The sequence below is a fragment of the Phodopus roborovskii genome, unplaced genomic scaffold (assembly GCF_943737965.1).
Source record: "Phodopus roborovskii unplaced genomic scaffold, PHOROB, whole genome shotgun sequence".
NCBI lineage: Eukaryota > Metazoa > Chordata > Mammalia > Rodentia > Cricetidae > Phodopus > Phodopus roborovskii.
Window position 1 is genome coordinate 4,973,635 of NW_026126407.1, and position 27,769 is coordinate 5,001,403.

The following is a 27,769-nucleotide window of genomic DNA, read 5'->3' on the forward strand; positions in this document are numbered from 1 at the left end:
ATGGCTACCAAACACCAAGAGGATGCAGGCCCTCTTCCCTAAACACATGCACAGGGGTGCCACCCATGCTGTATTCCAGAGCTAGTACAAGGGCAACTACAGCCTACATCTAAGATGCCTTCCTCAAGCTCCCATGGCACCATGTTCTACTGAGCAGGCACACTGAACAGTTGGCAAGCAGAGGCATCATTCCACCCAGCTCCAACCTTAGGGTTGCCTGTCAACTGCCCAACCCTTGAGCAGCCATGACCTCTACATTACAGCCTGGGCACTTAAAGCCTTCAAACGCCTTTTGGAAGAAATTGGAGCCAGGCAAGCTTTGGATGTTGCCTGTTAGAAATGAGAAGGGTTAATATCCCTACATGGGTCTAAGACACTGGGCATCAAAATTGGAAGCATCGACTCCTGCCTCGTCACACACCAGGCTCTTAACACCAATGAATGTCGTCAAAGTAGAAGCCCAGGGCTAGAGAAGGAGACTAGATCCCCAGCTATGAAGGGCCCTCTATGGTCACGGTCCTAGGCTGTCTGGAGTAGCAATACTCCATAGAGTTCGGTTTTCTTTTCCTTAACCAGAGCCATTGTGAGGGTTCATAGACAGCCAGAAGTTCCCCTGTATCATCATCATCATCCCCCCTCTCTCTCTCTCTTACACACACACACACACAGTCCAGCCTTGGGGACAAGAGGGCCAGACACTGGGAACCCACACACAAGAGGTGACATTACAGAGGCTGTGAAGATCCTCTCAAGTCGCTGGTGTGCCTCCTCTGCGGGACTCAGTCGGACCTCAGGGTCAGCTCCTGTCTAAAGGTTAAACCACTATTAGTTCTGTTTCAGGGGGCAGCAGGAGGCACCACACGCCAAGCTCTCAGCCCCGGGAGCCACTGAGACCCAGTGCAAAGGTAGAGCGGCATCCGGGAGATAAGCCAAGTGCTAACTTGAGTTTTGAAAATATATGACGCAAAAAAGGAAGAGGTAGATGCCTGTGAGGGCTGGGGCTACTTCCCCCTGCTTCCCTAACCAGTGTGAGCTCTAAATGACCCTGTTACCCCCCCCCAATTCACTCCTGTCCCAGGATGTACAAGAGATGAACTCCAGGTCAAGACATGTGTCAGCTCCCAACTCCCTTGTGCATAGAGAAAGTACAGAGAGCTGGAGAGAGAAGGGAACAGCCCCAGACAGGCCCATGCCATTCCCTGGCTACTTATAGGTTCCCTGAGGAGCTGAAGCTCAGCTCCTACCCAGATTATCAGACCAGAAAACCCCTGCCAACTCTTCCCCTGGAGGCCAGAGCAGGCCAGGAGGATGGGGAAGGGTGGCAGCTGGCTTTCCTCTACATCCTGCCATATCCAGGAAGAATGGGGGCAAGGCCACTTCCAGGAAAGATGGCTACCAAGAGGAAGCACCCAGTGTGTGCCTCAGCGTCCCTCAGGCTGTGCCCTGGCATCCACCTCATTCCTCTCCTAGCTACAAGAAACCTGAGAAAGCCCCCCCCCCAACACATATCCTACGAGACCTCAGCAGGACCCACAAGGTGGGGGAGCTTGAAAAGGACTGTTTCTAACTCAAGACCAGCTAAGGCGCCCCCACCTGTGAAGATGGGGTAGTACAGACACAAAGGGGTTTACCCTGCCTACCCGCCACCCAGGCACAGCGCTTCCCAACAGTCCTGAGGCCAGGTCTGAGGAAAGCAGTGATGGCATTAAGAAATGTCATCAGTATCACTGTCAGTCCTATTTGTGGGTTCCTGGTGCCAGAGAACAGGCTTGACACACAACCTGTGTCGTACCTAGTCAGCACAGCCACCCTCCAAAGAAAGTATCACACCTTGTTTGTCATTCAAAAATCCAAAGAGTCCCCCAGTCAAAAGATTTTTCTGAATTGTTTTGGTGGCAAAACTGTTGATCTTTTATCCTCCTGCAGTGAGAATACTCATGGGTTTGCTTTGGAAATAATTAAGTTTGTTGCAGGTGGCTGCTTGTATATATACCATAAAGTATTCCAAAATATAAAAATGACTAATTTCCAGTACTTAAGGCTTCATAGAAGGGACTAAGGACCCGCATTATAACTCTCTACTTGACAGATAGGATCTTAGGGGTGCAGCCTGCTGAAGTCTCACAGGAGTGTGGCTGTGGGTGTGAGCCTGGGTCATCTGACCCCCGAACACTGCTTCCACCCTGCACTCATCTGCTGAGACTCTGATCTCTAGATCTGAATATGGTGCCTCAAGCTGGCTTTGTATAGCTAGAGACCAGGTCCTGACTCTCAAGGAAAGGCCAGCAGCATGCTGGTTAGCAAGCCAGAGCACCGGGCCATCACACGTTCTAGCACAGGGTTAATGGAAGTCATGCAGTCCCCTGCCATGGGTGGACACATAACTCTGGGCCAGCCGGGATCATGAGAGGCTCCTTCAGGCTTGAGGAAGCCACCATGAGGGTGCTTAGCCCTCAAGCAAGAGTGGTGAGGGACATGGGAGATTAGTGGCACACTCGGGTACCTCCTGCCGCACACCCAAGGCTGGTGACTTGGCCTGCAGCTCTCCAGAGGCATTCAACTTCGGGTCAGCTGAGTTTGGGGCAGCCAGCTCTTGTGCTGGGGCTGGGGAACAATGCTTATTTGGGGCTTCAGGCTTGGCTGGGGATCTTGCTTTCTTTGGGGCATCCACCATGTCTGGGGAGCCTGGTTTCCCAGAGGGGCCTGGCTCCTGGCTGGGGGCCTTTTCTCCTCTCCCAGGAGGCTGCTTGCTGCGGGACTTGTGGTCCTTGCCTCGGCCCCGAGACATCAGACTGTGCAAGCCCACAGAGAGCTCATCCTTGACTACCTCCTTCTTCACATCAGGCTTTGGAGCAGGAGGAGGAGGCGGTGGTGGCGGGGGCTTGGGACTAGAAGCTGCCTTTTCTCCCTTCTTGACACGAGGCGGGTGCTCAGGGGACTTGGCTCCGCGGCCTGGAGGCTCCTTGGCATTCCCAGACTCCTCCTCACCAGGCAGTACCTTGCTTACCACCCTCCTCACTGCATTTGCCACCCGTTTCCGGGACAGACCTTGGGCCTCTTCATTTGGGGTGGAGGCAGAGGCATCCCCCGGGCCATTCATAGTGAGTGTGGCTTCAGGGCTCTTTGCTCTCTGGGGAGTCTCTGAAGGTACCGGGCTGGTGGCAGGCTGAGGGCTTCTAGGTGGACCACTGCTGTCCTTACTGCTGCCCTCTAGCTACAGTCACATAAATACAGGTAGACATGAATAGAACATCCATCCCTATCTCATGCACACAGGATACAAGGGGGTGCAGCCTCAGGCTCCAAGACAGATTCACCCACCGAACAACACACAGATCCAAAAGCTCCCTTTCTTCCCCCAGGACTCCTCTCTCCACCTTCTAGAGTCTAAACAGGTAGACTCTACCTGCATCGGAAAGTTTGGCTTCTCTTTCTCACAAATCATCTCACTGCCCTCCCCCAGAAGGTGTGGAGGGACCTGGAGGCACCAACATAAAAGACCCCAAAGCCCATGAGCACCCTAGAGTTACTGTCTTTATGTCAGGGTCACAGCCAGCACTCAGCAGAACTGGAAGGTGAGGAGGTCGAGGAGGCAGCTCCTTCCACAGTCTTAGGCCTATCCCATGGGGCTTCCTGCCTTTGTCATCCCTATTTCATCATCAGTTCTAGGCAATCAGACCCACAGCCTGACCATCCTGAAGAAAGAAATTGACAAGGCACTCCCGGAACCCAGCTCCTCTGGCCTGTGGCTGGTGTTGTCTCCCTTCTGCAAACTTCTCATGGGCTTAGTGACCACTGCTTCTCAGAGGGCATGTGTGGAAGATGGGAGGTAAAGGCAGGCAACTCAGGCTCACAAAGGGTTATTAAGAATCCCAGTAGCCACAGCTGCACTGCCTGGAGATCAGGATCCTGGCTCAGCTGGGAGTTTACCCAATCCTGGGTACCCGGGATGATGCGCATTGGCACTCTCCAGCTAGGGTTCCCACCCACTCCCTGACCCTCTGCCAGGAACTGTCTGAGGTGGCCACCAGGAAAGCCACGCTGGCTAATGGCAGGGCAGAGTTTCCTGCAAAGCTAGCCACACTGCCTGGGGAGAATGCAGGTCATTTCAGGGGCTACTCACTGAGCTCAGTCTTCCATCCCCTGAGCAACTGTGATTTTAGATTACACAGCTGTGAAGGCCTAGCTGCCATGCCTGTTCACAGGCTCACAGATGACAGACCTGCCACATGCCGAGGTCACACCACCTCCTGAGCACAGCTGAGCCTTAGTCCAGGCCTCTGCTCTAGGAAGGTTCTGCTGCAGGGGTGAAGAGGGAGGGCTGGGAGGTGGCTCTTCTAAAGCTCCTTAGGCCAAGAGAAGTCTGTGGCATGCCACAATACCCTGGAACTGGTCATAGTCAACTGCCCGGTCTTTCTCCCTCCCTTCTCCACGGGAGAAGATGATGACATGATAGCAATTGCTAACACATACATAGTACTTTGCCTGCTCGGCACGCGCCTAAGTACTTTACATACTATTTTTGAAAAAGAAAGAACCTTTCTCGCATATCTCATACACATCCTTTTGGAACCACGGGTTAGCCTTGGCCCTCCAGGGTTGTTCACAAGTCCAAAGGAAGGCGCATGCCTGGCTAATCAACTCATCCAAGGAAGCAGGGACAGCCAGGACAGCTACCATTTGGGGTAAGGGAGCATGGTTTCGTGCTCCAGTGTGCCCACCCTGGCAACGACTGCACCCTCTCTTGGACACATATCTGGACCACTGCTCAGAAGATGTCTCGCCCTCACCCTGTAAGAGTCCAGCTTTATTCAGGGACTCTGTCCCAAGGCAGTAGGGGGCTGGGGACATTGGGCACCGCCCACCCCAAAGGGTTCAAGAAACCAAAGCTGAAGGTAGGCAACTAAAGGGGGCAGGGGAAGACAGAGGTAGCCCCCCCCCAGCACTCAACTTACCCCCACTCAAAGTAGAGCCACACATACTGTGCTTTCCACCCCATCACAGGCAATCCCTCTACACCAGCAACACTGGAAGGGACAAGGCCAGCCCACCAGAGACATGGGCACTCACAGATACACACATGTACATAAATACACACATGCGCACATCTCAGGAAACACTTACAGCCCCTTCCTCTTTGCCAGGAGGGCCGGGTTTTGGCAGAGTTTTGTCCTCCTCTTTAACCTGAGGGAGTAGACAGAGAAGTCACTGGCAGGTCCAAGCAGGGGGATCTGATATTAGGATGAAAACATCTAGGGGTCTTTCTGTCCCTGGGAAGCAGAGCGGTGCTAGGGCTGGGGTCTGAGGAAAACATAGCTTTATTTGCCATTGAAACTGCCCAGAGACAGTGTTTTAAGAACTAAGAGTCTCCATGGCAGTAAAATGTAAGAATGCTGGGGGCTCAGCAGGCAGCTCAGGAGCTCAGAAGTCCACACCAGGGTCAGGAAACTGCCAGCCATGCAAATAGGGGAAGGAACCCCAAGGCAAGGTGAGGTATGGAGGTATGGAGGCCTGACTGGGACAGGGCTCTGTGGGAAGTCCGAGTCAGGCAGGAGGTGCAGTCAGGGGAACAGCAGGCACTGGGGGTGTCTGGGGAAAGGACTGGAGATGCCGATGCCGATGCTTTGAAGGTTCTTCCAGGTCAGAGACGGCTGAAAATGGACTCCAAGGGGCTGGGCCCCAGTGTCAGAAATGCTTGCTCTTCTAGCATCTCTCCCTCCTAAAGCCTAGGCAGGCCCAGGAAATTTAATGGTCCTTCCTTCCCCAGGCATCTCTGCCCCTAAGCTCACAGCATCCCCAGCATGCCTTGCTTTCCCTGGGAGATAGGCACCCAGGAAGAAGTCTGATCTATAGCGGAAGATATTCTTAGCAACATCCAGAATCAATTATCCAATAGCCAAGTGGGACTGTCCATTTTCAACCAGGGTCTGTGATCAATTTGGAGCTCCAATTAGCAGTGCCTGGACAGTGCAGTATTTAAGCTGCACCTTGTCCATGAAACATATTCAGTGGGTCCAGGGTTCAGTTAGTTCTCACTCACAGGCACAGAGGGAAGATGACAAATGCTCATAGAGAAAACCTTTCTGCTTTAGAAATGGGGGTCTGTGCAGAGAAGGGGCAGGGAAGGCTGGATAGAGAGGATATCTGCAGTGTGTCTGGGTCAGCACCTGAAGCCCTCCTCTCCAAGGGCCATCCATCCCCCTTCCCACAGGGATCACACCACGCACCGGCCACTAGACACACAGGTTAGAGGATGGTAAGTATTCCCAAACCACACAGACACCCTCATTAGTGCACACAGTGCTGTTAGCTTGGTTCAGCTATGGCCCAGATTCTAAGTTCACTCTAAAACCCTCACCAGCTCCAAATCTGTCCTTTCTCCAGTAGCCTGTGTTTGGAGTCTCAAACCGCTCCCCAAGGTGAGGCATTGGGAACACTGGTTGCCCCCCAAAGTGTCTGGGACACTGGGCTCAGGTCTGAGCTCAGCTCTGGATTTAGCCTCAGGCTGACTCACGCCCCCATCCCCCTCCCTAAAGGTTCTGGCTGCTGTAGGTCATTGCCCAGCCAGAGACTGTGCATCTGCACAAAGGCATGCCCAAGTCTGCCACAGCCTGAATTACTCTCTGGACCCAGATGCCAACTGGCCTGATGCCCCCACTCGCAGCTCCTTCCTTCTGCCCACCTCAGCCCCCAGTCTCAGGGAATCTGAGTTCCAGTGACATCGGGCCCTAGCCTTTCCCGGAACCCCACAGTCCCAGGGCTGAGTCTGAGCCACAGGCTGGAGAAGGGAGTGGAGGGATTAACTTGGAGGGGCACCAGGGGCACAAAAGGCAGCTCAGCTTACTAGAGGTGGGGCTCAGAGAGGAAAGTGACTCAGCACAGCTCATCGTGACAGAAAGGGACTCCCAAACGCCACTGGCAACCCTCCCTGCACCCCAAATGCACGCACATGCTCCAATCCGTCTCTAGCTTCGCCATGCCAAGCACATAAGAGAAACAAGATTTTGAAATCCAACTTCCCTTTTGCTCCCAGAAGGCAAATCGAGATGAAAAGGCCATAGTGCTGGAGTCAGCCTGCACCCTGAGTCAGAGAAGAAATAGGGGCAGGGCCTCTCAGGGACTCCAAGTCTTCCTAAAGGTCAGGACCCGCTGGGACAAATGCTGTGGGTAACAAGAGCAAAGGAGGACAGAAGGAAGGACAGATCACAAAACTCAGGTCACTTTCCACAGAGAGAGGGAACAAACTGTGGGAAGGAAACAAAAGCCAGGTGGGTAAAGGACAGAGAATTCTAGACTAGGAAGCTGTGTGTCCTCAGATGAGCTACTTCACCCCTCTGGGCCTGTCTGGAGAAGCAGAAGCCAGACTGGTCTAGATAAAGGATAAAGTTACTTCTAGACCCAGTGTTGTAGGAGTCAGCCAGTGGACAGCCACCCAAGCCCTTGATTCTCCAGGAGGCAGAAACCTCTCCCTTCTACCCGCAGCCCAAGTCGCCATCCAGGAACGAGAGGTCTGGAGGATGGCAACGCTTTCCCATATGCTGGTCCTTCTGACCCTCAACACAAGTCTGTCCTTGCTGAGGACAGGCTTCACCAAAGAACCACTTCCATTCTATGGAGCTGGAGATCTGCTTTGTTCCTATAACTGACTGTGGTAAGTAAATGGTTAGAAATTAGTTTTGTTTTGAAATGCTAGGGCTGGAACCTAGGGTCTCACGTGTACTAGGCAAGGGTCCGCCTATGACCTACACACACCCTAGCCCTCAATTTTTTTTCTTTCTTTGTTTTGTTTGTTTTTCAAGACAGGGTTTCTCAGTGTAGCCCTGGCTATCCTGGAAATCACCATGTAGGCCAGGCTAGCCTGGAACCCAGAGAGATCTACCTGTCTCTGCCACCCGAGTACTGGGATTAAAGGTGTGTGCTACCATTGCCTAGCTCCCCCCCCCACACACACACACTATTTTTAGTTGGCTCTGTTGACCTCTGCTTTCCTATCCAGTTAATATGCTACCGGCTTTATATTTATTTAATTAACTCATTTGCTCTTTGTCCAAGTTTTCATAGTGTCTAGGGAGGTCCCATCTGACCCAGAAGGACACTGGCCGCTAGACATATGGTTCATTCGTCTGCTCTGGCTACTCCAGGGAGCATCACTCAGACAGCATGTGGGGACCTCCCCAGAGGAAGTTGCCTCTGTGCCTTAGAAAAGAACTGCCTGAATCTGTCTTCTCTTCCTTACAACTGCTTGGGCCCAGGAGCAGGCTATCTTTACCCAACATGGAACAGAGCCGGTGGCAATACCTCCATAACAGTCACCCTAGGTGTAAAAACAAGTTTCTTCTAGAACTAGGGACTTGCTGTGGCCCAAGGGTTCCTAGAGTGAAGGACTCTTGCTCCTGACACATTCCTGCTCTAGCAATTCCAGTCATTTCTAACATTAATTACTGAATGTGGAATGCCTATAGAAGGTGTTTAACATAAATGTCCTTAGCTGGGCGTTGGTGGCACAAGCCTTTAGTTCCAGCACTTGGGAGGCAGAGGCTGGTGGATCTCTGTGAGTTCGAGGCCAGCCTGATCTACAGAGTGAGTTCCAGGACAGGCTCCAAAGCAATACAGAGATACACTGTCTCAAAAAAAAAAAAAGTCCTTATTTTTCCATCCACTCATTCTTTCTTTCATCCACTGATTCATTCCTCCATTCATTTATTTATGTGTGGGTGTCCTCACCCTTGCAGAAAAGCATGGAGGCCAGAGGTTAGCATCAGAACATCTTTCTCAATCATGTCTCCACCTTATTTCATCTAATTTTATTACCTTCACTGATATATGTGTGTATGTGAGAGGATGTGCACATGCACCATCGTACAGGTGTGATCAGAGGACGACTGGCAGAGTCAGATCTCTCCTTCAACCACGAGGGTCATGCAAACTGAGTTTCTGAACTTGTACAGGGGAGACTCCAGTATGTCCCCCACCACCTCCTGAGGCCCTGACCACCTCTCTCTGTGTGTCACTTCTGACCGCTTCCCTTGGAAGAAAGGAAGGGAAACCAACACTCCTGGGCGTTCTCCTGAGTCAGGCCCGGGCTCAGGCACTCTCCTAATTGCGGCCCGTGTTACAGAGAAGGAAAAGGGGAGAGCTGTTGAGAGATCCCAGCTAGTAAGTGGCAGAGCTGGCATTCACAGCCAGGAGGGATCTCCTTGACTGGACTCTCTCTTACCTATCACATCATTAGACACTTACAAGTGTTTGTCACATGACTGTACTGGAAACGGAGGGGGGGGGCAGGGTTCTTGGCCCAAAGCTCATTCCCATCTGGTCTCTTTCCCACACATACACTACAGAGAATCAGGCTTGCCCCTCCTGATTCTCAGAGATGTGAAACCAACAAGAGAGGTGTACTCTCCAAACTTAGCAACAATGAATAGATAGCAAACTCCATGCCATGGGACCCAGATGAGGAAGGCACGGACTTGCAGAAAATGCATGATCCTCTGGTCTAGTCAGCCCATCTGCAGAAATGTATGTCCAATGAGCTGACTTCAAGAAACAAAGAGAAAAGAAAACCCACAAGCTCATGCAAGCATTTTCTCATAGATGCACTCTACATAACAACAAACTGCAAACAACCCAAGGGACTAGAATCAAAGATGGTTAGGTAAACAATGGCTTCCACCCAACACATGGCTATGCTGCCATTTAAACTGACAAAGATGTGGACAATGAAACCATATGGAAAATTCCACACAAAATGACATCAATCAAAAAGAACTAGAACATAAATAGCATGCAAATGGTGATCATAATAATTTTGTAAATGGTGTGAATTAGACACAATAGACACACTTACTATTTATTTTGCTGTGCATTTGTTACTTACTGCTTGTTTTTATTGTAAAGATGGCTAAATAGTCAATAAAAACAGAAAAAGAGAAGGAGATAATAGCTAGAAGCATTTGTTTTCAAAGAGGAGAAATCTGCTGAGAGACTGTCTCCCCTCAGCCCCAAAGGCGCCTGTCTGTCACTCAGGAAGATGAGGCTGGGTTTTTCTGTCCCCAGTGCCAGCACCCACCACCCTCCCTTAGCTACCACAATCCACTCTGTTAAGAAAAGGGGAGCTTGGGCTGGAGAGATGGCTCAGCAGTTAAGAGCACTGGCTGCTCTTCCACAGGACCAGGGTTCAATTCCCAGTACCTACATCACAGATCACAACTGTCTGTAACTCCAGTTCCAGGGGATCTGACACACTCACATAGACATACATTCAGGCAGAACACCAATACACATAAAATTTAATATTGAAAGAAAAAAGAAAGAAAGAAGAAGGAAGGACAGAGAGGGGGGGGGAGAGTTCAAAGACCCTGAGAATAATCCTATCCACTGGGCAGCCCCTCAGGCCAGGAATGCCGAGTTAAAGCATATGTGTCTAAGCCAGATATCCATGCCCAAGAGCAGCAAGTAACTCCAAGAGAGAGAGACTATCTGGAAGGAACTAAAACGTCATCAGTAGCTAAGGTAAGTTCCCAGTCTGTCCCACTCCACCCCATGCTAATGCTGGCAATGCTTGCCCTTCTCATTCTGAGGACAAGGAAACCCAAAACTATCTCTCCTATCTTCATTCCCAATCTGAAGGACAAGAGGCAGCTCGCAGGAGATGTTCTCCTGGACAATCTCAAGCTAGCACCCCTCAATCTAAGAAAAAGGGGTGTAGAAAGGAATGAAGGGAAAGAAATAACAACAGCAGTAACTTCTTTTTTGAAGTGCTGGGGAATCAACCCCAGGCCTCACATGTGCTTGACAAGCAGTCTGCCACTGAGCAACACATCCAGTCCCAAACAGCACATCTCTACTGAGCATCTTCTTAGCGCTGGGTACTGTGCTCGGCCCCTAACAAGCACTGTCCCATTTGATGCTCACAACATCCCTCTGAAGTAGACGCCAGCATGGCCTCCTGACACCAAGTGGCAGATCTACAACTCGCATTCAGATCTGTCCTTTACCAAGCCTTTAGGGCTTACTTTAAGGGAGAGTGGTCAGCCATCCCCCATACGCCCTTCTTCACCTATACACACCTATACAGTAGCGGCAGCTTGGGTAGAAGGCAGTGATTTCCATTGGAGACCTGGCTCTCCACTCATGACCTGTACACGCTTCAAGGGACCTCTTTAAAGGAGATCCGGGAGTTCTGCAGGAAGGGACTGAAGGCCACACTCACTGCCAGCCAGAGGAAAAGGGAAAGAAGAGCTAGCGCTCAGGGCCAGCCTCTAGCCAGAGTCCTCCCCCACTGCAGGGCGAAACAGAAAGCAGCAGAGCACCCTGGGCCACTTGCCCACCAGCCTGGAGGAAGCAGGTGCACTGGGTGGCTTCCTGACTGCCAATGCAGTTGCAGAAGGGCTAGGCCTTCCTCCAACAGACAGGCCGCTGACGGCCTCCCCTCCCTCAGGACAATCAAGGCTCCTCTGCAGGGCACTTTGCCATCTGCTAGCATCATTTCTCATGGCCCCGAAATGTGACAGACAAGGTACTGGTGCCCTGTGCATGCAGGATAGGGTGGGGAGTAGGCCGGAGCAGGAAGCTGCCCGCTCACAGTTAAGCGCCCTCCCTGGTAACACCCTGCTCTGCCCCCACACACCTCCACAATGGTGCCAGTTTGGCAGCTGGGACAGGGCAATTCTTTGGGCACAGAGAGACACAAATGCTATGGGCATACCTCAGGCTTCTGATACACCTCCAGACCAGGCCAGCCCACACTCTGCCAACTGCTGACTCAATTGAAAACCTTACCCTTAGTGGCTGGGGGAGTAGAGGGGAGGACAGGATGGCCTGGGAGGTAGCTATGTCTTTCTCACTTGCTTTTTTAAGGAGCTTACTTCTCTGGAATAGTCTCTGCTTTAGAGAGACATGTACTGGGAGGATGGCTCAGTAGGAAGGGATGCTTGTTGCTGAGCCTGAGGACCTGAGTGTGGTTCCTAGAAATCACAGGGTGGAAGCATAGAATTAAGTCACACAAGTTGCCCTCTGACCTAGACACACACACACACACACACACACACACACACACACACACACACACACACGATAAAGATAAAAAGTTTTCTCTAAATTAAAATTTAAAAAAGACTCACAGATAGGACATCCCTGAGATGCTACCTATGTCCCTTCTAAGTATCCTGGGCATGGGAATGGAAGAAGCCATTCTGAAAACAGTAAGATTCCAGCCAACTTCAAGGACCATCCCCTGTCAAGCCCTTTTCTCCTGTCTAATCCAGAGTAAGAGGAGACAGGGGTCCACAATACCAGCTCAAGGCAAGACCATAATCTCCAAAGAGATGCTTGGGTTCCTGGGCTTTGGAAGACATAAAAGCCTCCATAGCAATCATTACTGTGGGAAAGGCGTGCCTCAGCCTGCGGGGTGGCAGAGGCAGTCCCAGGAAACTGAGGGTCAGCAGATGATTCCCCATCACCACTCCCCAAATCATGAGTCAGGCCCAATATGTGCCTTGCCTCTTAGAGGTTTTGAGGCAGCTGGAGCTGAGTAGTACCCTTTTAACCAAGTAACTGAGAGAGGAACCCCAAGGCAGCGCCACCCCTTCCTCTCCACCTACTTCTGCCACATCTGGGGAAATAACAAGACACCTTCTTTTCCTCAATGAGAAAACATTATGGGGAGCCCGGGGCATTTCCGGGGTTGGGGGGTCAGAAGGACACTCACCCGCATGGCCTGGCCTGGAGCAGCCCAGAGCAAGGAGTCTCCTCTCTCTGCTGCTCCCGTTAGCAGCTCAAAATAGCACAGGCTGCAGCCCCGCCCCGGTCCCCTCCCACTCCCAGGCCCCTCCCGCTGCAGCTGCCCAACCCTGCCAGAGCTGTGGAGACAGCAGAGGCTGGAAGACTACGGGTACCAGGTATGCCCACAGCCAGAGAGAATGGAGTCTGAATGGAGGGGAAAGTAGGCTATTCAAATAAGGGCATGGGGTCGGGGCAGACAGTGTCGTGGGGTGAGGGACAGGAGACAGGAAGGGTGGCACTTTTCCTTCTGACACACACTCAGGCTCCTGGACAGCTGAGCTGATATGGCCCCTAAAAATAGCAGAGGAATTTGAGACCTGCAGCCCCCAGCCCTCCAGGCCAAGACTGAGACTGGCACGTGCACGCTCACACATACACACATATCAAGCATGTATGAACTCAATCACAGCACAGTGTACTTGAGAACACTTCAGTCATATGCCTAACTATGCCATCTAATTACATGACACACGGGGCCGATGCACACTAGGCCCAGGCAGCAGTCACGTAGCAGTCCTGTAAGGCCCAGCAAGGGCATAATCCCACAAGATCAGGCTGAGGCCTCCTGCTACTGACTCATAATAGACACGCAGAGAATCAATTGCTCTCCCTCTGCCTACATTTCCCTCTACCACACACCAGCCAGCTGTTGCATAGGCAGAGGAAAGTGGGGTGGGAGGGGAGGGAGGGGTCTTAGAGCTGCAAACAGAGGAAACTGGGGGTGTCTGGCCAATGAACAAAGGTTGTCAATGAAGACCTTGTGTTTCTTGTGAGATTTCCTAGCCTGGCTCTAGGTTACACTACTAAATACCCATCAGAACTATAGATACCCTGGAGGCTGAGATGGGTTCTAGAAGAAAGATGACAATAAGCAAAAACATAGGACCTGCCAAGTGTCTATAGAAAGACGGAAATAGTCATTGCTTCCTTCTTCCTTCTTCCTCTCCAGGGAGGGAGGAACTGGGAAAATGCAAGCTTATCACCCACAGACAGTTCTAAGCACCAGTGGTCCTGCATCTATGACATCCTCCAAGAACAGACTGGTAAGCACTGGCCAAAAGGACCAAACCCAACTCTCCTTTCTACACAAGTCACCCAGTCTTACACGCCACAGTCCTGTGGACAGACATACACAGACTATCAGGAACAAGCTTGAGCCTCTGCTTTCCAGGGACATGGCACATCTTCCCAGGGAGGGTCCCTGGTCCTTCCGAGGCAGTGCAGTGTCAAAGACTCTGCCTCCCCACGGTGATGTTCACTGAAGCCCCTGAAAGACCTTAGGTTATGATACCTAGAGCTCCCAGTCTCCCTCTCAGTTTCTGATTTAATTGGTCTGGGAAGGAGTCCTGGGTACTGGGATTTTTAAACATCCCAGGTGATTGTTTGTTTTTAATGTGTATGGATGTTTTGTCTGCATTTGTGTTTGTGCAACACATGCCTGCCTCGTGCCCAAGGAGGTAAGAAGTGGAAATCAGATGGCTGCAAACCATCACATGGGTGCTAGGAACCAAACCCAGGTCATGTGCAAGAAAAAGAAAGGCTCTTAACCATTGCGCCCTCTTTCCAGCCCTGATTTTGGCTTTTTTGTGAGAAGGCCTCACTTTATGGTCCAGGCTGACTTGGAACTCATTATTACAGCCCAGATCACTTCAAACCCTCAGTTAATCCTCCTGCCTCAGTCTCCCGAGATCTGGGATTACATCATGAGCCACCGCACTTAGTGTGTTGTTTTGTTTTTGAGAGAATTTGGCTAAGCATCCCAGGCTGGCTTTGAATGTGAGACCCTCCTGTCTTAGACTCTCAAAGCTTGCATTACAGGTGTGTGCCCCCAAGCGAGGCTCCTGGTGATTCTGGCTTAAGCCAAGGCCAATTGAGGCAAGCATAAAGTCCAGCACTCATGTGTCCAATTGCTGGATGAATGGATGGATGGATGGGTGAGTGGATGGGTGGATGGCCTGGGTTGGTGGGTGGGTTGTGTAGCCATGGGCAGGTGACTTTAATGCCCCTCATCTCTACAATGAAAATTATGCCCATACTATTTCCCAGTTAATAAGAGGCAAGTACAGGATAGAAAAGAGTTCATTCTCAAAATGTAGTCCCCAAACCAGCAGCATCCACACCAACTGGAAACTGGTTAAAGATGCTAAAGCCTCACCCCAGCCTCCTGAATCCAGAGCGCTAGATGGGGCCAGGCATTTGTGGCTTCAGCCAAGCCTCTAGTAATTCTGATGCATACTGAAGTCTGAGAACTGCTGCTTGAAAGGAATTATTCACAGTACACCATGATTAAAGATAAAACTGGCTTCAGAGCCAGACTTCCTAGCACATCTTGGTTCTTTCACACAGTAACTGTACACAGCAAACACTCTATAATTCAATTTTCTTCACCTGAAAAATGGAGGAAATAACAGTACCTGTGGCATAGAGTTAGCCTAGGGTAAAAGATTTAGTGCACACAAAGTTCTAAAAGTCCAGCTCTGGGGCTAGGACTAGTGACAGAATATTTATTTATTTGGCATGTTTGAGTTCCTGGGTTCCATCCCAGCACTTAGGGGAGGGCACCTGTAAACAAATGTAAATAATAGCTGCACTGTCTCAGTGAGTAAAAACACTTGCTGTGTACGCATAAGGCCATGAGTTCAAACCCTAGAACCTACATCCTGCTCTTCCAGAAGACCAGACCTGAGTTTGGTTCCTAGCACCCATGTGATCACAGCTGCCTGTAACTCCAGCTCCAGGGGAGCCAACACCCTCTTTTGGCCTCCACAGGCACTCTCACACATGTGGCATATATTCACACAAACCCATACGTCCATGCACACGCATGAGTGAATGAGCACACACATCACATGCATGCACAAACACATATGTGTATGCATATGTGTGCTCACATATGCCTGGGTTGTATGCCTGTAATTCCAGAGCCTCTGCCCATGCTTATGTGCAGGGATCATAACACACATACAGATACACAAAGATTAAATACATAATTTTCTATTAAAAACTGATTAAAGTGGGCCAGAGAGATGGCTCAGAGGTTAACAGCACCTACTGCTCTTCCAGAGGTCCTGAGTTCAGTTCCCAGCAGCCACATGGGGGCTCACAACCCTCTATAATGAGACCTGGCGCCCTATTCTGACATGCAGGCAAACAGAGCACTGTGTAAATAATAAATAAATAAATATTTAAAAAAAATGTTTGAAGAAAGCCGGGTGTAGTGGGGCATGCCTTTAATCCCAGCACACGGGAAAAAGGCAGGTAAATCTCTGCAAGTTCAAGATCAGCTTGGTCTACATAGTGAGTTCCAGGGCAGCCAGGGCTACATAATAGAGACACTCTGCCTCAAAAAACGAAAACAAAACAAAAAGATTGAAGAAGATACCCAGTGTCCACCTCTGCCTCCATATGTACACACACACAAAAAAAAAGTAGTGGGGAGAGCTGAAGAGTTGGCTCACAGGTTAAGAGCACTCTTGCAAAGGACCCCATGTTAGTATTCAGCATCTGTACTGGCCAGTCCTTGGGGTTCTGACAGGATACACCCTCAGCTGCAGCCACTAAGAGCACCACCTGTGCACATTCACTATGTTCCCTTTTAAAAGGGCCCTGCCCACCTCCCATCCTTCTTCCTCTCTCTCTTTCTTTCTCTCCCTCTTTCTATCTGTTCACCCCATCTCTCTCTCTTTCTCTATGCCCCTCTGCCCTTTCTCCTGCTGCTCCTGTCTCCAGAGGTTTTTCTCCCCACTTCCCTTTCCTCTTTCCATGATCGCTTTCCCTAATTAAAAAAAAAAAAAAACCCTCTGCAGCTGGGCAGTGATGGTCCATGCCTTTAATCCCAGCACTCGGGAGGTAGAGGCAGGTGGAGCTCTGTGAGTTTGAGGCTGGCCTGGTTTACAGAGTGAGCTCCAGGAAAAGGCTCCAAAGCTACAGAGAAACCCTGTCTAGAAAAAGACAAAACAAAACAAACCATCTGCTTGAACTCTGTCACATGGCATCTTTCTCTAGAGCACTGCTTTTCTTAAATTACAACACCCCAGGTTTGGTTCCCACGTAATGGCTCATAACCATGTGTATGTAATTCCAGTTGCAGAGGATTCCACACTGTCTTTCAACCTCCAAGAGCATCGAGCATGTATTATGATAGACATACATGCATGTACTCAAAACAGCCATACACATAAAAGAAGCATTAAAAATTCTAGGTGTGTGGGTGCATGCCTTTTTTGTCAGCACTCTGGAGGCAGAGGAAGATGGATCTCTGTGAATTCAAGGGCAGCCTAGTAGTCTACATAGTAAGTTCCAGGAGTTACATAGTGAGACCCAGCCTAAAATAAATAAATACATATATACATAGTAAATAAATCTAAAACAAACTTTTAAGTGAAGATGGAGAAATGATTTAGTCAGTAAAGGGTTTTTTTGTATTAGCATGATGACCTGAGTTGGATCCCCAGCATCTATGGAAAGACTCAAGAACAGGAGCTGCAAAGATAGCTATGGAGTTAAGATCCCTCTTTTATAGGAGCTGGGTTCAATTCCCAGCACCCCACATGGTGGCTCACAACCATCTGCAACTCTAGTTCCGGGGAATCCCTCTTCTGGCCTCTGTGACATGTAGCAAAATCCCCATCACATTAAAATAAGAATTTGTCTACAAATCAAGTTCCACAACAGTCATGGCTATTACACAGAGAAACCTTGTCTTGAAAACAAAACAAAACAAAATCAAGCACAATAATACATGCCTATAATCCCAGAGTTGTGAGGGTAGAGATGGGAGGATCCCCAGGGCTTACAGGCCAATAAGTCTAACTGAATTGGTAAACCTAGAGAGCAATCATGACACCCAACACTGACCTCTGGCCTAGAGAGAGAGAGAACACCAGTAAATGGCTATGAGGTTTCTGAAATGAAATTGGTGTCTGTGGCCGGGGATTTGGCTAAGTGGAAGAATGCTTGCCTGGCACCGCAAGGCCCTGAGTTGAATGTCCGGCACTGGGGGAAAATCTTGTCTAGTATATTAGCTTTTCAGTAAACTTCAACTATTGTCACACTGAGATTAGCAGGAAGCTAAAAGGGGGTAGTATTGGGGGAGCTATAGAGATGACTCAGCGGTTAAGAGAACTGGCTGCTCTTCCGGAGGATCCAGATTCAATTCTCAAAATCCACATGGCAGCTCACAACTGTCTGTAACTCTAATTCCAGGGGATCTGGCGCCCTCTTCCTTCACACATTCAATCCATTTCCACACCCTCTTGTCCTGGAGGTACACTGTCCCCACTGTGATGGCTCTGGGCCTTTCTACTTGACTACAACAGCTTGGTTTCTGCCCCACCAACTCCACAGGTGCTCTCAGAGGGCATCAGCCCCATCAGGGACCATGGCCAAGCAGTATCCTAGGTATACGTACACAAGGAGGACCAGACACCCTTCAGCCGCATGTTTGCTTTCTGAATCTTTTGTTTGGAACTATGTCAAGCTGTCAGCTGTCTCTCACTTGACAGTATGCCTGCATCCAGTAGCCTCGCTTCCTTCCGATGAATACTTCTTCAAAAGTTAGAGAAGCAAACTGCCAGGCCTAGGAGAGGAGTGCCCAGGGCAGAACAACTAGAGATCCTCCGGTAAGCAAAAGGTCTGGGCTTTCAAACAAAGCCTTAGCACGTCTATTACAGCTGCTGGCCAGCTTCAGCAGTGCCCCGGAAGATGACTTCTGGGTGGCCAAGATGTCACTTTACCTGCAGTCTGGCCTGACTTGCTTGCTCCCACCTCTATCTTTTTCTGTGACAGTTACTAATTTTGGTCAGCTCTCTGAGCTGTCTCATTACACAGGGAAGTTATCCCAAAGCAGTATCACTTCCCCTAGAGAAAAGGGCAGGCTCTCAGGCAAACAGAGACAAACACCAGAGACCCCAGAGCCCAGTGGGCTTCACCGGCAACCACCACCAACCCTACTGTGCAGGTGCTGCCCACACATTCCACATCTTCCGGGAGACCAAGGACATGCTTGTGGCCATGCAGCACTGTACAGCCAGTCAGGCTAGGCCCAGGCAACTCTGCCTGCCTCCAAGCACGGACATCATCTGGAACCTACCTGCCCATTCCACTTGCCCTCGGCCTTTACTTTTTTAGTCATCTCTCCCTGTCCCCTGGGGGCCTGATTCCCTTTCATTCTCTCATGATATCTCATGTAAATCTCCCTACATTGCCTGCCCACAGGGCCACCGCCCTTCCACCTTGCCCAGCCCTCCCCATTCCCGGAGACCCACCTATCCATAGCTCTGTCTTCTTTAAGATACATTTCTGGGGTGCAAGAAAATGTAAAAAAAAATAAAAGGCCAGCTGGGTATTGGCAGTGTAGGCCTATAATCCCAGCACTCAGGAGGCAGAGACAGGCAGACCTCTAAGTTCAAGGCTAGCCTGGTCTATATAGTTGAGTTCCAGGACAGTTAGTGCTACACAGTGAAACCTGTCTCAAAAAGAATAAAATAAACAAACAAATAAGTAAAAGGCCCACCCCCGAAGAGCAGTCCCAAAAGAGATGGAGCAGCAGCACAGCCCTGGGGCCGGATCCCAGCTCAGCCCCTTTCTTGGCATCTAACACAGAATTATTTCACTCCCTCAAGTCATCATTGCCCACCTTACAGTAGTATAATATGATTCTTGTCTTGTGTGGTTGTTGTGAGAATAGACGACAGCACATATAAGACTATGCTTGACAAGTTAAATTGTAGGTGGTAGCTACATGATTAACCTCACTAAATTATCATTTAAAACCACAGCACCCGCCATCTAGATCTACACACCTCACGCAGTGGTTCCTGATTACACTTGGTGTGGGGTGGTTCTCTATTGCACATGGAGAGTCGCACATTATGTGGGATTGGACTCTGAAGTCATCGTGTAATACAAAAGTAAGGTACGGTTAAAAAAAAAACAAACTTCTCAAGCTGGAGAAGTGGTTCACTAGTGACGACCACTGGCTACTGCTCCTCCAGAGAACCTGGGTTCAATAATTCTAACAATAACAGTAACTCTACTTCGTAATGACCTTGGAGATGGGCAGCTCCGTGGGAGAGCGCTTGCTGGCACGCTTAGAGCCCTGGGTTCAGGCACCAGACTGTTAAATTAAAAAATACCAAAGAGGGAGTAGTGGGGCCTGCAACTCAGACACGCCAAAGAGAAGCTGCCAAGTGCTTCCTGTAGGAGAGAACACAGGAAGACTTTTGGAGAGAGAGCTGACATGTATGCAACCTTTAGTTACAGCATATTGTTACTGTTGTTGCTATATTATTACTTACTGTTAACCTCTTACTGTGCTTAATTTATAAATTAAACTTTACTACAGGTATGCACATAGGGAAAGATTTATTTCTAGGATCTGGTATTAGCCAAGCTTTCGGGGCCATTTACTACGGATCTTGGAACACATACCCTGTGGATGATGGGGGCGCCACTGTACCATTCTATGCAATATATCACCATGGAAGCACAGTGTACAGTGTGCACAACATATAATAAAAAATACCCAAAATACTACTTTTGCCCTTTAAGGCCAATATAATTTCTTGCACAAACATATACATGAATTCATTCAAATGTATTGTGTGTGCCATGGCTGTGGAGCCTAAATTAATGTTCAGAATGGTTGTCAATTGATGTCATGTGTTTAAGCCTGCTCTCCCATAAGGACCACTTTCTGCCTCCTTTAAATGCCATGGGTAGACACTGGTCCTTCACATATTAGCTAGAGTTGACTCCACCTTGCAGCAAGCTTCTGTCTAGTTATTCTATATGCCAGGCTACAACGAAAGCCAGCCATCTTTCCCACAGCTGGATAGCGTTTACCAAGACAGGTGGAAACCCTGGTAAAGGCAAACATGGAACACACACGTGCCATGTGCCACGGGATATTTGATCACACTGTGTAAAGATGTGTCTCTGTCCTTCCTCACCTGCCTGAAGTTCCTTCTGATTGGTTAAATAAAGAGCCGAGTGGCCAACAGCTAGGCAGGAGAGGATAGGCGTCCCTCGGAGACAGGAAATCAGGGAAGAAACTGAGGCTGCCAGACAGCCAGGGAAAAAGTCAGAGGTATGGTACTGAGGAAAGGTAATGATAAACAGATAATATAAACAGGTTAATTAAAGTTATAAGAGCTAGTTGGGAACAAGCCTAAGCTAAGGCCAAGCTTTCATAATTAGTCTCCACATCATTATCCAGGAGCTGGCAGTCCAAAGAAAGACCTGTTACGCACATGCATACAGCTTTCCAGACTCTGCCCTGGTCTATGCCTTTTTGTTGTCCAGCACTGGAGTTAAACAATGGGTGGCACTAAGAACCCAGGTTTATAACAATTCTGTTGCAGAACCCAATAAAATAGGACCTTGGTGCTAGGACAGATTGGTGACATCAGGAAAATACAACTGTCCAGTGTTCATCACTCTGTAAGTAACCCAACAGAAGGGCTGTTGTTCATTGGTAGAGTGCTTGCCTAGTTTGCTTGAGGCCCTGTGCTCAAGATCCAGTACAGCTGCCCCCCATGGGGGAGGAGGGTGATGCAAACTTGAGTGAGTCACTCTTCTGGGGGTTGGTGCTGAGGGCATATTTAATTTTGTAATTTCTTTAAAGACTCACTTGACACCATCCTACTCTCCAGCATTAAGCACATAGTAGGTATTCAACAAGCCACTGGATTGACCCAACTCATCTAGAAGGTGCAATAATGAGCTGGATTATTGGAGTTGAGTAAAGAGGTTGTCCCCATGAGGCCAAAACTTTAATACTCTGCCCTGCCATGCAGGGAGAATGATGATGGCCCTGTAGGTGGCTAAGCAGAGCCTTGGGGAGTCTGGTGGGAAGCTGTGAGGGGCCAAGGACACTGCCATCCAGCTAGCAATGCAGTGTACCACCCCACATTGAAGGTTATGGGGAAACACAGGGTCCTGTTCTTTTCCATCTCTGAACTAGCTACCCTGTGAGCAGGCAGAGGTGGGGTGTTTGTTGTTGCAATCCCATCACTCAACCACCACTGGGCTCTGCTTAGAGACGAGGCAATACACAAGAATGGGTGAGTGGCACAAAATAGTGACTAATAGAGTCTAAGTCCTCCCCCAGATGACCAGCAGAGAGGAAAGAACAAATGCACCCCAATAGTTATAACTGAAGGGGAAACGTGCTCCACTAGCAAGGGCCACCAACCAAGCTCTGGGGAGATGCAAAAGCTGAGACTGTTTTGGGGGAAGGCATTAGACAAACAGTACAGACAGCAAGGCCATGAAAGGGTTTTTGCTTGGTTTTTTTGTTTGTTTGTTTTTGTTTGTTTGTTTGTTTGTTTGTTTGTTTTTTTACTTTTTAAGAGACAGGGTTTCTCTGTGTAGTCCTGGCTGTCCTGGAACTCATTCTATAGACCAAACTGGCCTTGAAACCAGAGGTCCACCTGTCTCTGCCTCCCAAGTGTCTGGATTAAAGGCTTGAACCATCACCTTCTGGACTGGGGGTTTTGTTATTTGTTTGTTTGTTTTTGGAAACAGGAGTTCACTGTGGTAAGTACTCTAAGCCGGCCTCCAACTCACAGGGACCTCACTTAGCTGCACAAGTGCTGTTATCATAGATGGTTAGTTTATCAGAAAAGATACAGTGTGGAAAATACTAAAACCAAGGTTCTTTTAAAAGATTTATTTGTTTTTATTTTATATGCATGTGTGTCTGTGTAAGGGTGCCAGATCTCTTGGAACAGAGTTACAGACAGTTGTAGACTGTCATATGGGTGTTGGGAATTGAACCCAGGTCCTCTGAAAGATCAGACAGTGCTCTTAACCTCTGAGCTAACTCTCCAGCTTCCTGTGGTTCTCTTTAAAACCTTAAAAAAAAAAAAAACATGTTCCTCAACCTCGTTTGTCCCTAGTTCCTCCTGTAAATCAAAAGTCTTATAAATATATATGCATACATATATATGTGTACATATATAAATATGTATGTCAAGTTGGGCATGATGATCACAACTTTAATCCCAGCATTCAGAAGACAAAGGCAGGTAAATCTCTGTGAGTTCAAGGCTAGGCAGAGATACACAGTGAGACCTTGTCTCTAAATACATAAATGAATAAATAGAAATTTTTAGTCAGTCTATGGAATTGAGATGACTCAGTGGGTAAACGTCAGAGCAAGAATACCTCCGTATTTAATGCAGTACAGTGATCAATGGGTCCTGGAAGGGAAGAAGCCAAACTCCTTAAAGAAGACTAAAGATGACATCACAGAGGGTAGGAGCAGGTAAGAGGAAAGTTGGACTGGCTCAAAGTCGAAACATCGGGAGTTCTCAGTGGCGGGCAAAGTGCCTTAGCCCAGAAAATACCTCCGCACTTCCTGTTCCGCCCAGCCGCCCGCGCAAGGGTGGAGCCAGGCTTAGCACATGCGCTTGAAGCTACACAGACGCTCCGCCCTGCAGCTCCACAGGGGCCCGGCAGAGGGCAGCCTTCCCCTTCTCATGGATCTGCTGGCACCGCGGAGGCTGCAGGACTTCGCCTCTGCTGGGCCCCGCCCCCAACAAGCGTCCCGGGGAGCAGAGGTTTTAGGGGGGGGGGCTACAGCCACAAGATGGCCTCTCCCTTTACATAGGAGGGAGTCGGCAAAGAAGGTGCAAAAATGAGTTGGCGCCTACTTTTTTCTTTTTTCTTTTTGCTACTGACTTATTCTCAATACCCGAAATAGTTGCAACACATAGAAGATATTTAATAAGCATTTACTGGTGGAATAAAATGAATGAATGAATGAATGAATGAATGAATGAATGAATGAATGAATGAATACCTGAGTTTATAGTTGGAAGATTCAAGGGACGCCCTAAATTTTATAGTGGAGAGAGGGCAAGGAGAGTAGGCAAGGAGAGGGCAGCCCACAGATGGCTGTCCGGGAGTCTGGGGTCAGAAACTCCCATACCCTCCATTCTACCAGACAACAGCTTAATACATCCTCGGGTTTGCTCAGAGCCCAGAGCCTTATGCTAACACACCATTTTGCCTGCTCTGCCAAGAACTAAGCAGTCAAACCCAGGCTGTGTAGGGAGCCCACCTCCTTGGTGGGCCCAGGGCAATGCTTCTCTCTAGGGACCCTCAGCTGCTGGGGATTTCCTCAGCTGGGGGGGGGGATTTCCAAACTGCCTCTGCTTTCCCAGTCCTCCACAAGGCCCAAAGCCCAGGGCCAGTCTTGATGACAGTCTCCCCAAGCCTTCCATGCTCTGCCTCAATGTCAGGGAGACTTGGGCCTCTGGGTCTCCTAAACACACTGCATTCACTATATCCAGATCCCACCCTGCCTGGCGGACATTTGAGAAAGAGCATAATGAAGTATTGTGCTCTTTTCATATAAATGACCACTTTTCTCTATTCCCACAGAACAATCACGGAAAACCAGGGTAGGCCACACTGATGAATAAAGCCCAAAGGAGGTCTTCCAGAGTGTGAGAGCTGGATTGTGGAACTCCCCCAGACACCCTCAGGCTCTCTGAATGGGGGGGGGAGGGGGCACAGAGCCATTGTTTGAAGATCTGTGTGTTCACTTCTGGAGGCCCTTACTGGGCCTGTTTCTAGAACCCTTTGAAGTAACAACAAAGCCGATCCCAGTCCCCACAGAAGCAGGAAGAAGGCTTCTGCTTTGCCTACCTGGTCCCCACACCCCCACCCCCACCATGTGCAAAGCCCGCCAAACCCAGTGGGCGTGTGAGCACCTGTGTTGTTACCAGGCCAGGCAGAAGCCATGCTTGGCAAGGTGAGGAACACTGCCCCAGTGTGGCACATCGCCAGGGACCTGTTGTCCCCAGGGCATCGGGATTCCAGAGCTGGTGAAGTGGAGAAATGGCCAGGGAGAACAAACCTTCCTTCCGCAAAGAAAGGGGAAATGCCTCCAGGCCCAGCCTGGCGGGTGGGGGATTGGGGGAGCTCTCTGCAGAAGGAGATAAGACTGACTGCAAGGCCTGTGTCCCTGCCCCCACTCCCTGCTTCTGGGAGCCCAACAGAGCTGCACTGTTCAACGCAGTAGCTACTGGCCATGGGTGGCCATTTAATTTTAAGTTAAAAACATTGGGACTCTTTCTCATTAAGTGAAAATCAAATAAAATATAAGGTTCTGTTTTTCTGTTGCACTAGCCACATTCCAAGTGTCCAGTGGCCACAGAACATTTCTGTTTTCACAATGTTTTCTGTCGGACAGTCCTGCTCCAGGAGATCCCCTCCAGGTCGTTTAAGGTCAGGTTTGTCCAAGCCTCCTTCAGATGTGGCCCCTGACTTGCTGCTGTTCTCTCCCACCCCTGCCCACAGTCTGCTTACACCATGTCCCATGTGTCACATCTTGTTCCCTGGGCCCCAAAAAGAAACTGGAAGATGGAGCAGTCACAATTAGCATCCAGCCAATGAGCAGAAGCCAGATGCCACAGACTGAATGGAAGCCTGCCTCCACCCCAAGGCGTCCTGGCTTGGGAGAAAGCCCCTCACAGTCCTGCACAATCCATCCTTGTTTCCAGTCTCTGGGCCAGGCATGGGTAAGACGTCTGGAATGTAGAGGCCTGAGGGTTTCCCCACCACAGCACTGTGCAAGACTTGGTAGCACCCCAGAAGGGTCCTAACGGAACCTTTAATGTTCAAGGGCAAATAAAATCAATGAAGTCACCTTGTCCCAGGTCAGGACCTCTGTCATGGGGCAGCGAAGGCCATAATTGGACATCTTCTAACCAGCCAAATGAAGCAAATGAGGAAAAGGAGAGTGGACTCGGTACCTGCTAGATAGAGTGAGTGGCTCAGCAAGCTCTACTAGGCCTGGGTGCTTGGAAGAACAGTCAACAGTGTATCTGACTGCCAGCACATTCTACCACAGGAACTGAGTCTGAGGGTCTTGCTACTTTAGTTAGAAAACCACACAAGAGAGTCTGGGCAAACTCCTAAGTGTGACGAGGATGGAGCCAGGAAATAGGCTAGTTGCCTCTACTTCTGTGTCTATGTTTGCTAAGCCCAACTGGAGATGGGCTGCTGGGAGCAAGACAGGAATGAAGACAGACAAGGGCAAGGAGGAGAATAGGTCTGCCAACTGGAAAACCAATAGGAAGAAACCTGGTCCTCTGAGGGTACTGGTACCAGACAGACTCTGCCTGGGGAAGGCAGGAATAGCTCAGTACAATGCAAAAATCTGGTGTGAAACTATGAAGAGCAAGCTGGAGCTCAGGGCAGGCCGTCCAGGCTGCGGTTACAGGGGTGCCCTGAGGAAGCTGCGGCTCTTCCCTCTCTCCACTGGAAAGACACTTAGGGCAAAAGCAGTAGCCTGAGGACCTGAGTAAAGGACACACAGCTGAGTCATTAACAGGGATGGAGACTGCAGCACTCCCGTGCACAGATGGTCTCCACGTGGGACACCAAGCACTTCCTGGGGTTTGGAGGTGGATTAATGACAGCATCGCTCTCTTTCCAGCCCACGTAGTAGCTCTTAGTTATGGTTCCACCTGCTATAGTCCCAGTTAGCCACAGTCAACTGCAGCCCAAAACATCTTAATAGCAATTGCTAGCAACAAATGATTAATCGGGTTTTCCATTTGCTTGTTGTCTTTGTTTTATCGTTTGTTTGGTTTTTTGTGTTTTTGGCAGGGTCTCTTGTAGCCCAGGCTGGCATCAAACACACTATGTAGTCCAGAGTGACCTTGAATTCCTGATCCTTCTGCCTCCACTTCCTAAATGCTGGACTGCAGGTGTCAATCACTGCACATGGTAACTTATAAGTTTTATTACAATGTTCTGTTAGGGTTATTTTATTTTACTATTAATTTCTAAATTAAAATTTACTATAAGTATGCATGTAGAAGAAACAGTATGTGCAGGCTTTGGCACATGCAATGAGGGTTAACAGTTTTGAGGCACTATTCAAAGTGATTATAAATGCAAATGCGCCAGAGTCATCAGTCCTCAGAGCACCATCATCACTCTTGTGGTTTTTTGAGACAGGGTTTCTCTGTAGCTTTGGAACCTGTCCTGGAACTAGCTCTTATAGACCAGACTGGTCTCCAGTTCACAAAGATCTGCCTGTCTCTGCCTCCCTAGTGCTGGGATTAAAGGCATGCTAGAACAAGTGTTCTTAACCATTGAGTCCTCTCCTATCCAGCCCCTCTTCCAGCTTATGTAGCTCAGGCTGGCCTCGAACTTGCTATAAAGCTGATGCTGAATTTGAGCTCTTGATCTCTTTGCCTCCAACTCCCAAGTGATGAAATAGACTACAGTTGTCCACCACACCCAACAAGGTCCCTCTTCCAATGGCAGAGAATAGACACCCGAACACCAATAGCTGAAGACAAATGGGCTAAATACATGGACATGTTCGGCCTTGCCTTCCCAGAGACCCACCCCCTGCTGTGGAGTTTCATATGGACAGAGATGGTACGGACTCATGGAAGGACTGGAGGCTAATAGCAAAATAATGTTTCGGAGGAGTCTGGGAAAAAGAACTGCCCAGTCTAGGTTTTGCAAGGGTTACATGGGTGGAGCATAGGGCATTCTCACACTAAGAGCAAAGCCACAGACTCCAGCAGAGCAAAAGCCAGTCCCCATGCCCAAGCGAGCACAGAGGGGCCTCCCACCAGCAAGGGAAGGGGCATCTGAGGTGGTCAGGCTGGTACCCCTCACTTTCCCCAGTCCCCACAACCTACACAAGAAACTCCTGTCATCCAGAAGTTCCAAGGCCAGACTGTGAGGCTACAGTACAGCAGGGGCACTGTAAGGCATAGCTCAGGGATGTGGGGAACAGCGCCGTTTTCAGTCACTGGATTCCAGAAAGGGAGACCACAGCCGCGCTCTCCCAACACACACACACACACACACACACACACACTCTGCCTCAAAGGCCATGGGCCCAGTTTCTCTCTTGCCTTTATTAATATCAATCCCTCTCCCCAACTCTGTGGGGGGTATGCATGTTTGTGTGCATCTCTGTGTACATGTATGTGTACCTGTGTGT

General features: G+C 49.5%; 1 protein-coding gene across 20 annotated transcripts in view; it reads right to left on the reverse strand.

The window, feature by feature from the left end:
• Myo18a (myosin XVIIIA) overlaps window positions 1-27,769 on the reverse strand; it is a 99,843-nt gene that overhangs the window by 48,751 nt on the left and 23,323 nt on the right. For 3 of the 20 annotated variants that reach the window (XM_051179904.1, XM_051179903.1, XM_051179900.1), the window contains exon 1: window positions 12,710-12,730. The exons of 12 other annotated variants lie outside the window; for them this stretch is intronic. In XM_051179904.1, coding sequence (XP_051035861.1) covers window positions 12,710-12,715 — 6 coding nt within the window. In that variant the 5' untranslated portion in view covers window positions 12,716-12,730. Of the gene's footprint in view, window positions 1-729; window positions 808-2,503; window positions 2,963-5,124; window positions 5,184-7,019; window positions 7,162-12,709; window positions 12,800-27,769 lie in introns of those variants that run through there. 5 more of the 20 variants (XM_051179897.1, XM_051179899.1, XM_051179898.1 and 2 more) reach the window with 5 other exon arrangements.